Source organism: Danio rerio, chromosome 18, assembly GCF_052040795.2.
Source record: "Danio rerio strain M-AB ecotype USA chromosome 18, GRCz13ab, whole genome shotgun sequence".
Lineage (NCBI taxonomy): Eukaryota > Metazoa > Chordata > Actinopteri > Cypriniformes > Danionidae > Danio > Danio rerio.
The window spans coordinates 45,373,458-45,390,000 of NC_141038.1; the positions used below are offsets into that span (position 1 = coordinate 45,373,458).

A 16,543-nucleotide genomic window follows, 5' to 3' on the forward strand; every position below is an offset into this window, starting at 1 on the left:
GTTTACAAAACATAATGTTTTTAGTGCAACAACGCTCATCATGGCATCCCAAATGGCATGGCAGGCAATATGCTGCCTTCCCCAAACACTACCCTGCTGAAAAATCCAGCTTAAACCAGCCTAGGCTGGTTGGTTGGTTTTAGCTGGTTGACCAGCCTGGTTTTAGAGGGGTTTTGGCCATTTCCAGACTGGTTTCCAGCCATTTCCAGCTTGGTCTAACACTGACAGATTTAGTTTGAGAAACCACCCAAAGTAACAAATAATGGCACATCTGATCATTGATCATGTAATGAATGTCAAGTTCATTAAAAGTGTGGCTAAAAGTGTGGATAAAAGATTTCCAGTGGTTAAAGTCTGCAATGAAAATGACTAAAGCATTCACAGTAAAGCCGGTGGGACAGTTTTCAGGTAACAGTGTTTGCCACTGAATCTACACATTTTAAGCACGAGATGTTCTAATGTGATCTAATCCTTCATTTAATAATCACGATGCTGTCAATCGTGTGACTGATCCCGCGTTCACCATCTCTAAAGAACATGTATTCACTAAGATGAAACTAATAATGCAGCTCATGAAAAGACCGTTGCTGCTATTAAGATGACGTGTGCAAATAATAAGTTATATGTCAATATCATATGTCCAATATCAGACACCACCCATAAGAACACAGCACAGTTATTATTGTTAACTAATAATAAGGCGGGTAAATTAAAATCAGAGAAGTCCTCTGGCTTTTTTCTTTTTTTGCTCTATCAAAAACATACCAAACCAGTGTTGCCAGACGTACGATAATAATCGGATTTGTATGATAATTTCGACCTCTGTACGATGTACGATCAATAATGAGAAAAATCCTATAATGTACGAAAATTTCAGAATTTTATGGCATTTAAAAGTAACTTCATTGTAATCTCTGGGCTTCTTATTGATCTAGCTGCATCTTTTCTGTTCTGTCTGGGAGGAGTAGGTGGCGTTAGGGACGTTTTCTATCTCATCTTATGTTGCCTCTTCCCAGCCAATCAACGTGGAGAATGGCTCTCTCTCATGAGTTAACGCTCCTGCTGCATGTGACTGGTTAGGTCAGTAGTTTTCAGTTTAAGGTCGATCTTTTAAGCAATAATGTTAAAACAATTCAAGCTATAAAGGAAGGTGAGAAGGATGGGAGTTTTCCCTTGATGTTCTCGTTTTTCCCCATTCAAATGCGTCTTGTGAACGTGTTTTTTTCCAAAGTTAGTCTCATCAAAACAAAGCATGCACACCTCAGAGTGTGCACTGCTTTCAAGCCAACCAGCACTATTTTGCAGTCCATTATGGCATCCAATTCGTACGAAAAAATAAATCCCTCAACATCTGGCAACATGCAACATTCAATGACAGCAACTCGGAGGTGGAGTTTGAACCTTCCCACTAAGGTACCTAGTTTTTTTTAACGTTTTGTGTTGATTTGCACGTTGTGTCAAAACGCTATGTGTCTAGATAATAGCTGTATACTTTCAGTTTGACGTTTGTACGATAATTTTCCTCCAAATACGATAATTTTGAGGTTCTGGTATGATACTTTGACATTTCCAATCTGGCAACACTGTACCAAACCGTGACACCACTGTGTCGTATCGAACCGAACCGTGATTTTTGTGAACCGTTACACCTATACTAGTCACCGCAGCTTGTTTCGCATATGTGAATCCAGCAATCGCGCTCGGCTTCGCACCAAAACAATCGGTCGGAGATTGCCTGAAAGAAGTGGTCTCGGCTTGATTTAAATAAACTCTGGAGTGGATTGATTGTAGTGAGAAAGCGATACGATCTGAACCAAGCTATATCACAGTGTATTTAGCTATGAAATATGCTGAAAAAAAGTGTTGCATGCAGAACTGTTGCAAACAACTTATTTGTGTTGAATTTAAACAAACAAATTAAATTTATTCATGTTCAACTTAATTAGTTTGATTAAATTCAGCCCAAATAAATTGTTTACAACCACTTAACATAAAAAATTGAGTAAATCCAAGGAATCATCTTTGAATAATTTTTTTTCTCAGTGTAGGCATATATGGCTATATGAAGAGAAAATTATGTGTAGGGTGGGATGTCATCCCTATAGGTAAATGTGTGTTTCATGTCGAATATGAAAGTAAAAGCATGTTAACTATTAACGAGAGCTGTTTATGCGCTGGGAAAATTAACTGAACAGCAGTCTTTGTTTATCTGTTATTTTACTCTATAATATAAAAGCTATAATGCATAGATCTAGCCAACTGCTCTGTATGAGAAAAATTTACTTGCAATCGCTGCAAATTAGCCTCATGCAAAGAAGGGGTTTGAAAACAAATGAATCATTGAACAAATCATATGAGAGCCATTGGGATAATTGGGTAAAAACAATTGCATGCAGGTCAGCCTGTTGTTGGAGACCCCTAAAACTAATATATACCCCTTTATAATGCATATTAGGGGCTCTTTAAAACACCTAATAAATTCAGTATTCCAAAGAAACTGATCTTGCTTTCCATATGTTATAGGTTATATTTAACTTAAATATTATTTGAAAAAAAGGTCCCTAGAAATCAAATATAGTAAACAAAATACAGCTAAACCAATTCAAATATTAACATTGGACAAAATAAAGGACAAATTTAGCATTTTTCCTAGGCCTGACATCCCTTTTGGCAACTGCTATATATATAAAATCCAAAAGAATGAACCTGACAATAATAGGAAATCAGCATGACATCAATCACAATGCAACCTTGCATAGCAAACTAGCTTAATAGCTGTGAGAGTGCAAACAAACCTGTCACCGCATCGCACCTCAGCAGAGCTAAACCCAGCATGAGACCGGTAATCATTGGACAAGAACATTGATTAAAGCCCCTGAGCACACAGATTCATGTAAATGTATGCGTGTTTATGGGCATATTTAATTGGAATCAATTAAAAACACAGACCCTTAGGAGTGGACTGCCACTGCTTCATCCCGAATCCTGATAATTATCACAGTTTCATGCAAAACATGTTCGGTCACGAAGCTAAACTGCGCTTCAGCTGGGACTCTCTTACTTACCTTCGGCTGGGTTGAAGTCTTCGGTCGTTTTTCCTCCATGAGATTCTGGGTTTGGGTGAAGCACGAGGACGGCACTCTAGAGACACGTCTTTCCCAACGGTTGCGATGAGACGGACTGGGTTGTTGTTGAACATGGGAGCTGATGCTATTAAAAAAAAAAACAAAAAAAAAACAAAAAAAAAAACATATAACATAATTAAAATTTAACTTAGATCACCCAAAAATGGAAAGTTAGTCATTAAACTGCACTTATTATGACACGTTTTAATATTTCATGTAATATGTAGCTTAAAAGGTCTTAAAAAATAAAAGAGCACACTAACTGGAATCTTTTGTCTCCCTAAATAACTGAAGTTTTAGGATGCACAGATGAACACTGTAGACTTCTTTTGTCTGACGCTAAGTTCACACCACATTCTTTATGTGCTGATAAATTGCACTTTTCGCGCATAAATAGATGCGTAAACATTTTGAGTTTACTAACTTCATTCACGCATCAAATTTTCTTCTTTTGAGCATCAAATTCCCTTCACAATAAACGCGGATTCGCATCATGGGTAGGGCTTTGGTCTGCCCGTTGACTCTAGCTTCATTGCTAAAAGGCTAACTTGGATTTTATTGGGATAGTATTGTTTGTTTGTTTGTATACTTTTTTATTCCTCAAGGGGAAATTTTCTGTAGACTTACACAGCACTTCAGCAGGTTTTGCCACAATAACAATTTAAAAGAATAAGTCAACATGCAAAATAATTACACACACTATTGTTCAGTGTTCAATAGTCTGACTGACACTGGAATAAAACAGTTCTTAAATCTGTTCCGTTTCCAGCGGAAAGTTCTGTATCTTCTTCCAGAAGGTCAAAGTTCGTAAGATGGGAAGAGTACATAAGATGGGTTACTTAAAATTCTTTTAGCTTCATTCAGAGTGCATTGCTAGTAAAGTGTTTGTATACTAGTAAAATTTTCAGATCCTAGTCTTTTAGCAGTTCTGATAATATTAAAAAATTTTGATTTCAGATTTACAGAAAGATTGCCATACCATGTAGATCGACCATACCTGATAACTCTTTCAAACACAGCTTGATAAAATGAGTACATGATTTTCTTATCAACACCATAAAACCTTCGTAGAAAATACAGTCTTTGGTGAAGCTTCTCACAGAGTGACCCATGTTAAAGACCGGTCTATGTGAACTCCCAAATACTAGTATGACTGTACCTGAGTGATTTCTTGATTATGTACAAACACTGGTAAATGCTCGATAACACACTTGGGAACAAAGATTATTTCCTTTGTTTGTTTTTTTTTGTTTGTTTTTTTTGTATTTACTTTTAAAAAGTTTTCATCACACCACTTAACAAACGAATCAATTTCAGAAAAGTAGACAGAAACAGGATCTTGTTTGTTCAGCTGTGTTAGCTGTTTGTTAGCTGTGTTTATGTGCTTTATAAAGGGTCAAAACAGTGTAGATTCATTTAGTGTTATGTCTTAATCCACTAGATCCTTTCTGAGGTGCAACCAGTTCATCACTTCCTCCAGAAACTACACCTGGATGATGGAGGCTTGCAGCAGTCCTTCAGAATCCGATTTCCTCCCCGGGACACCAACAACAGGAACTACGTCATAATCATTTCCCTACAAAAGCAAGGTCTTGACATGACGCAATTGTCCGCTGAAGTTTAGATGTCTATGCGCATTTTTGCATTGACTTAACATGTAAATCACTCGTGCGTGACGCTTCATCCACATCTAGTGTGAACGCAGGATAAAACACTTCTTTAGACATTTTCTGTTTTTTTTTTTTTTTTTTCAGATAGCGTCACTCCTGTTTTGAATCTGCCGCTATGCTGATGCACAGGCATTTGTAGCTACACACTCTTTTGAAAAGACCACAATCTAATGTGGATTTGAAGTCACCAAAATAGCATATTATTGATTTCCCACTATGGAACCAGGGTAGCAAATAATTCTGGCCCAGATTTGCCATGAAGCTGGCACAGCAGGCTGTCATCCGACATTGGCATACAGCATGTGGGCCAAGCATGGCTCAGGTTTGGCAGAGGTAGCAATGTCTTTAAGGCAGCATACAAGACGTGGGCCATATATCAAATGTAATATTTGGCCCAGATGTTAAAAATGTATATGTGAGCCACGTAAGTTTGGCTTATCTTGACCCACTTTTGAAATACCTTTAAATTATTTTTGAGTAAAGAAAAAAAATTTACAAATCGGGCCACTTTGAGAAAAAAGTGTGGCCATAAAACAAATTGCTTCATGGGTTTATTAAACTAATTGCAGTCATGACACGCTAACATATCTGGCCCAATCCAGGCCCAGTTATGACTTATTAACTTGGCTGAGACTTGGCCCAAATATGGTTCATGTTTGGCCCTTGTATGGAAGCTAGACTTGGTCAAATCATGTACCCTAATTCACTGCGGCATGTGGGCCAAGCAAAAGCTGATTGTGTGGGCCAGAGAAATTTTGCTATGTGGGAAGTAAATGAATACAGGTTTTCAGCTGTCTTCAAAACATGTTCTTTAGTGTTCAGCAGAAGAAAGAAACCCATAAAGGTTTAGAACCACTGAGTAAATAAAGTGTAAACAGTATCCCTTTAATAAGAATCAGAAACGTTTAATAAGAATAAGAAACGTTCACTTAATATACTGTGAATGAAAAGTGTAATGATATTTAATTACTTAACTATTACTTAATTTAATTACTACTTTAATTACTTCATTTCCATGTAGTAGACTGTTTTAATAGGCTTAATGATGTAATAAGTATATTTTTATGACTGTGAATCATCATGGTTTCAGCTAAAGAAAGAAAATGCACTAATGAAGCAACAACTTTTAGGTGAACCATTTCTTTAATGTTTTTTAATTAATTCTCACATGTTACTTATATTATATTTAAGACAAAAAAATACCTTAATGAATACAGAACAAAACAAAAAACCTAAGAAACACTAAACACTTAAGGACAAATTTAATTTGTGAAATGCAAATGCTTGAATAACACACTCACTCACCAATTTAATTACGCTTGCACCGATCAATTCCTAACTAATGACGTGAATCCTTTTGTAATTAATCACGTGACACCATTTATCTTGACTTTTAGCACATTTCATGGAACTACAGGGATCACTATAGCGGTAAAACATGGATAACGAAAGTGATTTCCTAATGAAATATCAGGTCAGTATTCAGAGACAGGAGGTTTGTGTGTCTCTAAAGGGAGATAAAAATTTCCAGAATGACTGTAATGATGACATTTGTGTCGTTGTGAATGATGGGTTCATAATGAGTGGCTTTATTGTTATGCATGACATTCTATCAGAAGTAAAACAATTCTAAGCCAAACGATATAAAATAATTCAGCCCTCCACAAGGACATTTGAAGATAATTACTGTTAAATGTCTAAGCTGTCTGTGGGGAACTCACAACAAGTTGACGCAAGCAAAGGGTAACTTTTAAAGTCACAAAATCAAATGGTAATTAATACTGATGTTAAAAGCAGCGTTTCTTTTTCTTAAATGCATTTTCCGATATAAACCATATTTCACCAAATGGCTTGAATAACTATTTTTAAAGAATGATTAGGGTGATTTTGTAGGGAAACGAATCTGCATGAATACTAGATTGTTGTACATCAAAGATGGGACAAAAATGTACATTTGCATGCAACAATTGTGTACAGCACGCCATATTATTTACTAATTGTAAGAATAACTTCAAAAGACAATCAACTGTGTAAAGCCAAGGAAAAGCACAAATACAACAGACATGCTAAGTTCTGTGGTTGGGCTGTCGCTCAAGTGTCCATTCTGTTAACGATGCAGAATGGTAAGGCTTAATACAGAGGTCACCAAACTTGTTCCTGCAGGGCAGATGTCCTGCAGGTTTTAGCTCCAACCCTAATCAAACACACCTGAACTGAAGCTAATTAAGGTCTGCTATGTATACTTGAAACATCCAGGCAGGTGTGTTGAGGCAAGTTGGAGCTAAACCCTGCGGGGACACCGGCCCTCCAGGCCGGAGATTGGTGACCCCTGGCTTAATATAAATGAAATGGATGAGTAAAAAAAATAAAAAATAAAACAATTTATTCCCTCACAGTTGTCATAAAGGGTAATATTAGCTATATGCACCAAAATATTTTTCCCACCAGGCTTTTAACACCTTTTTTTGTGCTTTAAAGTTGGGCATTTTAACATGGGAGTCAATAAAGATTTGCTCCCTTTTGGAGCCAGCCCCCAGTGGTCAGCCGAGGAATTGCAGTTTCAGTTACTATAAGCTTTAAGAGGTTATTGTTTGCATTTGTGCTCCCAAATGTACATGATATATCATAATATTTGATAATTTTATGAAATAAACCCAAAAGGCATTTAACTATGTAAAGACACACAAAACAAAAGCACAAATACGAAAGATATCCCAAGTTCAGCCTCTCTTATGAGCTGAGGTGACTTGACGACAAACAGCAAATATCAGTCAACATGGCCATGCCTTCAATTACTTAAAATGTTAAGGCTTAATATACATTAAACCGATGAGTTATAAAATAGTACACCCCCTCACAGTTGTCATGAATTGTAATATTAGCTATATACACCAAAACATTTTTGGCACCAGGTTTTAAACACCATTTTTCCTACTTAAAATTTGATAATTTTAACATGGGAGTCAAAAGGGATGTACTCTTTTTTGGGGCTGGCCCCCACTGGCCAGTTGATGAATTGCAGTTTCAGTCATTATTAGCTTTACAAGGTTACCGCTTGCGTAATACAGCATTTGTACTTCCAATTGTACATGGTATACTATATTATTTGATAATTGAATGAAATTACCCCAAAAGACATTCAACTGTATAAAGCTGCACGGTTATAGGCTGAGGTGACTTGATTTTAAACAGCAAATACCAGTCAACATGGCCATGCTTTCAATTATTTAAAATGTTAAGGCTTAATATACATTAAACTGATCAGTTATAAAATAATTCACCCCCTCACAGTTGTCATGAAGTGTAATATTAGCTATATACACCAAATTATTTATTTATTATTATTATTATTATTATTATTATTATTATTATTTTGCACCAGGCTTTTTCCTTCTGTAAATTTTAACATGGAAGTCAATGTGGATTTGTTCCTTTTTGGAGCCAGTCCCAAGTGGCCAGCCAATGAACTGCAGTTTCAGCCACTATTACCTTCACAAGGTTACTACTTATGTATTATAGCATTATTGGTCATTTTTTTTGAGGATATGTGTAAATGCAGATCATTTTGTTCATGTTTTGTATAGACATAGGATGTTTTCAAAACGCAGTGGATGTAACTTCGGTTTTATGCTAGATCGATGTTGTGTAAATGTTCTCTAAAAGATGGCCATTCCTGTACACTGATGTTTACATCTGAAGAGAGTGCATTAGAGGCCTTAGATTCTCAAGGACATGCACTCAGTGCTTGGGGAGGACACTGTGTGGTGGTTTTTAAGTGAGCAGAGCTAAACACACATGAGCTAAAAGTGATGATGTCTGCAGAGCCGCTGGAGCCTTCTGGGGCCTATAGCTACATGCTGACAGGCCTCAACAGGAGTGTTTAGTCAAAGGTTGCTTGTTTTTTTTTTTACGGGTGACATTAGAAAAGATGACATTTTAATCTATACAATTGCCAAAGGGCCCCACAAAACACCCCCATCCTCCATGCTGAGAGACTCAAGACCTATGAATGATTTTATTAAGCCTGGAGTTGAGGGCTTTGGTGTGTTTTTGGTAATGAATATGCGCACGCTTGCTTTGTGTGTGACACAACATTTCCAGGAATCTTAGTGTATGATTTTTAAGTGGGAGTTTTTGAAGACTAAGAGGTCTTTGGGATGCGATGACTCCCTGCTGGTTCACTCAGGGACGCCCACTTCACTGGCCTGGAGGGCATAAGCAGCATGGCAGTGGCTGGATGCGGATGTGCCAGCACTGGAGCCAGCCTGCAGCCATGGCTCATCTGAAAGAAGGCTGCTGTTAGCCGTGTAAGATGTCACTGCAATATGTGCTCACGCTTATAACAGAGAATAGACTAAGTCACGCTCGACAGCTCTCCCCATAGGCACTAGCAACTGGAGCATTTGTCACAAATACATCCAAAGGATAGATAAATATATAAATAAATTCCTTCTGACTGTCACTCCAGAGAACTAAACAAGCATTTTTTTTTTTTTTGCAGCTGGAGGGAAAAGGAAAAGTGAACAGAAAAAATTCTGTGAATCACAGTCTCTTGGAAAATTGGATAAGCATTAAATATTGTTCATATTCTTTCCGCATTTGCATGTGGCAATGAGACCATAGAGACATGAATCACAATTTACTGCTACAGAATGTTTGTGTACATAATAACTATACTTTTAGACCACAATATTTCATTAGTATGTTGTAGGGCCTTCTTTTGCTGCCGATTCTGTATCAATTAATCTTAGGAATAGCAGATGCAAGTCCTGTACAGTGTCCAGAGGGATTCTGAGCCGTTCTTCTAGCAAAATAGTGACTAGGTCACTATAGCCGCTTTTCCACTATCGTGCTGAATCGTTCTTTAAACAGAACTGTTCCATTCCGTGCCAAACCGGGCCAGACAGCACGGATACGGTTTCATTTTCCACTGTCGTGCTGCGACAAAGCTCTTTAAAACATTACACAAAACGCATCAGTAGTTGCCTTGGTAACGCAATGTAAACGGCTCCCTTTGTTCAATTAAAGTTAAATAAGAGCCGAAACTATTTATTTATTATTTTCATAAAAGCAAAAGCAACCATGTGACTAAACACTGTTATGCCGCTCTATCATATAGGGGTGCTAAATATAGGTACATGTGCACCCTTATTTATTCATATGTTGCGCAGCTCTGGCTAAATTTTATTTGGAGGGAAAATTACCAAAATGTAACGTGATGATTGAAAATAATTGGAGGGGAAATAAATAATATTTAAAATCTCTGAACATAACAGAAAAATAAACAATGATAAGACAACAATAATATTGCATTTGCATTATAGTGGCAGAAATATAATTTTGGACAGGCCTTGTCAAAGGTGAGCGGGCACTTTCACTAATAAAAACACAGCACTTAAATTATTTCATTTTAAACAATTATTTAAATTACACTGCGTTTTTATATAAAAAGTTGATAATGATATAAAATATACTACATTTTGATGGTAAAATGAAACCAATTAAGCGATGGCTGTTATTTGTTTTACTATTCAAACATTAAATAACGAATGCAGCAAGTGAAAAAAAAACTAATATGAAAATATATCGCAGGATTTAAAGCATATAAAGCACTATTATATCCAGCAAAATGCTCATCTTTTTATTTTGATCATTTTATTTTTATTATTATAATTATTTTTGTGTTCATAATTAACTAACAAGCTGTAGGCGAATTATTGCTAGACGTTTTAGAAAATATTTGCGTAGCTATAATAAAGATCACCACAAAAAAAAAAAAAAACACAGAAACATACTACATGCCTCATAAATGTCATATAACTTATGTATAATTGAATCATATAATTGCCTATAGCTGAAATGATAAAAATTGCTCATTTTATTTTTATAAAACATTTGTGAAAACGTATTGATATTTTTTAAGTAAAAGCAATACTGACATTTAAGAATCCATATTTATTTAATTCATTCATTCTTTTGACTTGTTTATTAGTGCATATGCTATAATATAAATCATACAACAGTACCTTGGACAGTTACAGTGCCGCTCCGTAAAGCTGTCAAGCAAAGTCTTTTGGACGGCCGACATTACAACACGAAAATGCCGTCCTTCAGTTGGTCTCGCCGGTATTAACAAGCTGTCCTGGCTTTGAATTAAAAAGTGCAATTATTTCCTCGTTGTTAAAAGAGTCTGCAAGTTCGTGTTCCATGGATATAGTGATGTTGTTGTGGAATTTGGACATCGACGATGCAAAGCGTGACTTTATTCGCTTTATTCGATGCGCAGCAGGAAAAAAAAGTCAGCAGCGCAAGCCCAACAAACACACAACGTTGCCTCAACGTAGCGACCTTCCTACAACGTTGTACCAACCTTTCAAAAAGGTTGAGGATTCTACGTTGTTGCTAAACGTTGTCACAACGATGTCATAAGGTTGCCATTTAAACATCACGAGGGCCGCATACTTTAGGTTGTGCTTAGGTGGCGTGGACAACCACTGTACAACATTTACTGGTCACAGCTGAATCAGTTTAAATTTCAACAAGCCGTCGTCTCATTCATCAACGACCGAGGAGAAGTGAGTATTGCTTTATTTCTTCTTGCTAAATAAGATACGTAAATCGTGAATATTCAAACAAACCTACGATTTCGACAACAATCTGTTCCAACATTACACACACACACAAAAGCCGTAATGAAGTTGTTACGAGCGAGTAACATTTCGGCATTCCGTTCACTGGAGATTTTATATGTAATGAAATTACAATAAATGTCTGAAATTTCAATAACTTGCTAGTCATATTCGTTTCCATCTGTCCTCTCTTGTTCACTGCCTATTTTGACTTGTGTCTGCTGTGGATCTCTGAAGCTGGATTATCTGTTGAATTTGTTTCTTCCTCTGACTGCTTTCTCCATACCAACAACTATGCCTGGTCTTCAGCTGCGCTCCCTGGTCTGCTGTATTCTCCAGTCCAGAGCTTCACTGCCCAGTGTCTGAATTTTAATTTATATATTTATATATATATATAAATATATATATATATATATATATATATATATATATATATATATATATATATATATATATATATATATATATATATATATATTTTAATGATTTCTTGTTTACTTTTCTTGTTTGTTTACCCTTTAGTTTAATTATATATATATATATATATATATAATCTAAACTTTATACTGTTTGTTTATAATTAGATTTGTACTGTATGTATTAAATGTTGTGAAATATATAATAAAAAGTTTGATTATATTCATTTGTGTGTTATTTTTACACTTTAAAGTTTACACATGCAGTTGTTAAATTAAATAGGAAAAATAATTGAACAATATTTCATATTAAGCAATACTGGAAAAGAATTGCTGCTTATCCTGTATTCTAGGCAGTATTGATAAACTGCCACAAAAAAAATATTAATACAAGTAGTAAGAACGCCGCCTCGCGGTTGCTGAATGTCGCACGACAACGTTGCTACAGCCTTCTCACGTCTTACATTTCTACGTTGTGACAATGTAGCGAGCACGTAAGCGGCAACGTTGCCTTTGAAAAAATACAACGTTGTGCAGACATCGCTACAACGTAAATGTGTTTGTTGGGAGTCGCTTGCATGTCTCTCCCGGATCAGAGCGAGTTTTGTGCTGTGAAATACAGCGCTGCGTGCAATAAACTCGCATTCAGGCAGGCGAAGTAGGTCTGTATTCAAGACAATAAAATAATAACTTTAATGAATAAAATATCTTCGTAAGAATGTGATGAGTTATTCACTTCTCTTCCAGAGACTGCTCTATGGTTTTAAAATCCTTTACAAATATCGTTTAGACCTGGATCATTATTTTATATTAAATGTACTGTAGTTTATTGAGGATGTCTGATGACTAGCGCGCTTCTGCTGAGCCAGCTGTGGTAGCTTAGCAACCGAGTCGCGACGTCAACACACAGAATCTGTCAGCACAGTTCAGCACGGTTGTCTAACCGTGCCGAAAATTCCGGGCCAAGAACGGTTTGTAATCGTGCCGCGCCGTTCCAGGCTCAGTGGAGAAACAACCGTAACCGTACCGAAGTGTTCTTAGAACGGTTTGGCACGATAGTGGAAAAGCAGCTTTTATGATGCTGGTGGAGGAAAATGTTTCCTGACTCGCTCCTCTAAATCACCTAAAATGGCTCAATAATATTTATTTCTGGTGACTGTGCAGACCATGGGAGATGTCCAACTTCACGTTCATGTTCATCCAACCACGATGTCATCAGTCTTGCTGTGTGTATTGGTGCATTATCATCCTGATACACTTCACCACCTTCAGGATATAATGTTTGAACCATTGAGTGTGCATGGTTCTCCAGAATAGCAGAATAGCAGCTGCGCTTACTGTTCTCTTTATTCTCTATCTCTATCTGAGGATTCTCATCCTGAGGCCCTCAGATTAGGCAGCTCCACTGATTCGATAAAAGACCAGCAGATCGAGATGATCCCACGATTTCCATAATCCTGGTCCAGACTGTATGCAGAGCTGCGGTGGTCATAGAGGAGTGGAGAGCATGAGACTGATTCCTGTGACACTCCAGGTACAGAAGAGTCTTCGCTGAGGTCTAGCATTCTCCAGCCTTCAGCGTACAGACTTCAGCTCTGCACAAGACGTTTGGCAACAGGAGAAATGGTCGTGCCCAACCGAGCCTGGTTTCTGTCGAGGTTTTTTTATTTTATTTATTTTTTATTCTTCACTTTCGCCAGTTGGTGAAGTTTTTTCCTTGCCGCTGTTGCCACTGACTTGCATGGTTCAGAATCTGTAGAGCTTATCATCGATGGATTTGCTCTTCAGTGTTTGGACTCCTAGTATTGACTATTAAACCACACTGAACTGAGCTAAACTGAACTGAACACTAAAACCTGAACCACACTGTTCCAGTTACTATGACCATTTATGTGAAGCTGTTTTGACACAATTTACATTGTAAAAGCGCTATACAAATCAAGGTGAACTGAACTGAGTTTAGCAGTTTGGTAGTCCTTGCCAGTAATGGAATAAGTACTGGGTCTAAGGAATGCTAGCCCAAACCGATCCACCTCCATGCTTCACTCTGGTCAATCAACAATCTGGGTGGTATGCTTCTATAGGGCTTCTCCACACCAGTAACTGCATTAGGCTGGTCAAATTTACCCATGAAACCTCCAACAAGAAATTGGCCAGTGTTTCAATTTTATGGTCTTAACCTCTGTATATTTTGATTATTGAAAATTAAAACAAGAACAAATTGTAATAATAATAATAATAAAAACAATGTAAATATGGTTTGCCCCTGTAAAAATTATGGAATAATGGAATTATTAAATTATTAAAATAATGGAAAGAGGATTTTCAAAACAAATGTTTAAACATATTTATACCTGCCAAGACTACTGTTTCCCAGCAGTCTCTGGTATTTCAGACCCATCTCCAACCACCCTCCCGTTTTGTTCATTTTGTGCAAAAAAAAAAAAGAAAAAAAAAAAAGTATATATATATATATATATATATATATATATATATATATATATATATATATATATATATATATATATATATATATATATATCTGTTTAACGGAAAGAAGATTCTTTTCAGCACATTTCTAAAAATAATAGTTTTATTAACTCATTTCTAACAACTGATTTATTTTATCTTTGCTATGATGACAGTAAATAACATTTGACTAGATATTTTTCAAGACACTTCTATACAGCTTAAAGTGACATTTAAAGACTTTAGGTTAATTAGGTTAGCTAGGCAGGTCAGGGTAATTAGGCAAGTTATTGTATACTTATGGTTTGTTCTGTAGACTATCGAGGAAAAATATAGCGTAGAAGGGCTAATAATTTTGTCCGTAAAATGGTGTTTAAAAAATTAAAAACTGCTTTTATTCTAGCTAACAACAAGACTTTCTCCAGAAGAAAAAAATATTATCAGACATATTGTGAAAATTTCTTTACTCTGTTAAATATCATTTGGGAATTATTTAAAAAATAAAAATAAATTCAGGGGGGGGGGGGTAATAATTCTGACTTCAACTGTGTGTGTTGTGTGTGTGTGTGTGTGTATGTGTATATATATATATATATATATATATATATATATATATATATATATATATATATATATATATATATATATATATATATTTATATATATATATATATATATATATATATATATATATATATATATATATATATATATATATATATATATATACACACACACATTTCACTCCTCCGAGTCATTAGTCTTTAAAAATGAATTGAACATGACTCCTGCCAAAGGAAATTATTTGTGTTCATCTTGTGTTGACTTGGTCAGGGCTTTCATGGACAAACAAAAGGGCATAATGAGCAATGTAAATGAAAATGACCCCCAGGAAAGTGACAAAAACACAACCCCATGCTTCTTAGAAATGTGTGGGACAATCAAAGCTGACAAGGAGAAAATGAGGCTGTCTCCAGTAAACACGCAATTCCAGTCTCCATCTTTCCTTTGTTTCATCCCGGTTATCCAGAGACAGCGAGTTCTGGCATTTTCATCATTTTTATTTTTTCTTTCTGATTACACCGAGACTGACAAACAAGCTAAACTCCATCCAGAATAACTGTTTCCCTCCTCAGTCTCTTTCTCCTTCTGTCTTTTCATCTCGCCTGCTTTCCTGCGGGGTGTTTGTGACAGCTCTGTCTGTGTAGACTCCGCTTTTGCCGATCCTCACGGACACCTAACTCAATATCACTAAAGTTTCTTTCTTCCTCAAATGTGCTGCCACCAGACTTCTCAGCCTCTGAAACGCGCTATTTTGAGTTCAAAGAAGGCAGGAATTGATCGCTTCTTGCTCTTGTTGTGTCTTTTGTTGTCATTCTATAAAGACTGTTTCAGGTTTCAGGAATTATTCATTGTTTGTGATTGAAAGTCGCCTATCAATAACACTCACAGAGAAAGCAAATGAGTTAAATGGCCCTTTCAACATTGCTCACCCATGAGTAATTCTCTTTAATATATCGATTGCTTTTGCCATGTGTGTGAGCAATTTTTTCCACTATATATTTGTGAGTAATGGAATCCTTCTTATTTAAATAATAATAAAGAAAAATAAAGTAAAATAAAATAAAATAAAACCAGTAGTATTTAAAAATCGCATGTATTTGAGGAAAAGTGTTCAAATCATTCAACTGTAGTTTTATAATGATTATGAATAAAAATTTGTTGTTTAATAAAAGTATTTCATAAGGTAAAAAGGCAACATAAATAATGCAAAATGCTGCAACAAAACAATGCTTGCAAAAAAACAAAACAAAAAAATGTTTAAAGACAAAATATGGTTATTACTGTTGAAATCTCATGACTTCAACAACAAAATAATTTTAAGATTATAAGGAAATAATAAATACTATTTTCTAAATACTCTTTTCAGTTTAGAAATCATGTCACATTTGCACTTTATTACTACTACTACTACTACACTGTAAAAAAATCCTGGTTGCCTTTGTTTAGGCTGAATCTAATTAACCCTATGAGTTTATTGAACTTAAATTATGTTAAACTAACATATAACAGCTTGAATAACTTACAAAGTTAAGTTAGAACATCGAGTTTAATAAGTTACAATGAACAAAAAATATGTTGTCATGACTAACTGATCATATCAATTTTCACAGTGTACTAACAATACTATTATTATTATTATTATTATTATTATTATTATTATTATTATATTA

At 35.7% G+C, this 16,543-nt stretch overlaps 1 protein-coding gene across 8 annotated transcripts in view; it reads right to left on the bottom strand.

Moving 5' to 3' along the window:
- Positions 1-16,543, bottom strand: part of cntn5 (contactin 5) — a 444,657-nt gene that overhangs the window by 86,827 nt on the left and 341,287 nt on the right. For all 8 annotated transcript variants that reach the window (XM_087291634.1, XM_087291631.1, XM_087291630.1 and 5 more), the window contains 1 exon segment: positions 3,066-3,210. In XM_087291634.1, coding sequence (XP_087147760.1) covers positions 3,066-3,210 — 145 coding nt within the window.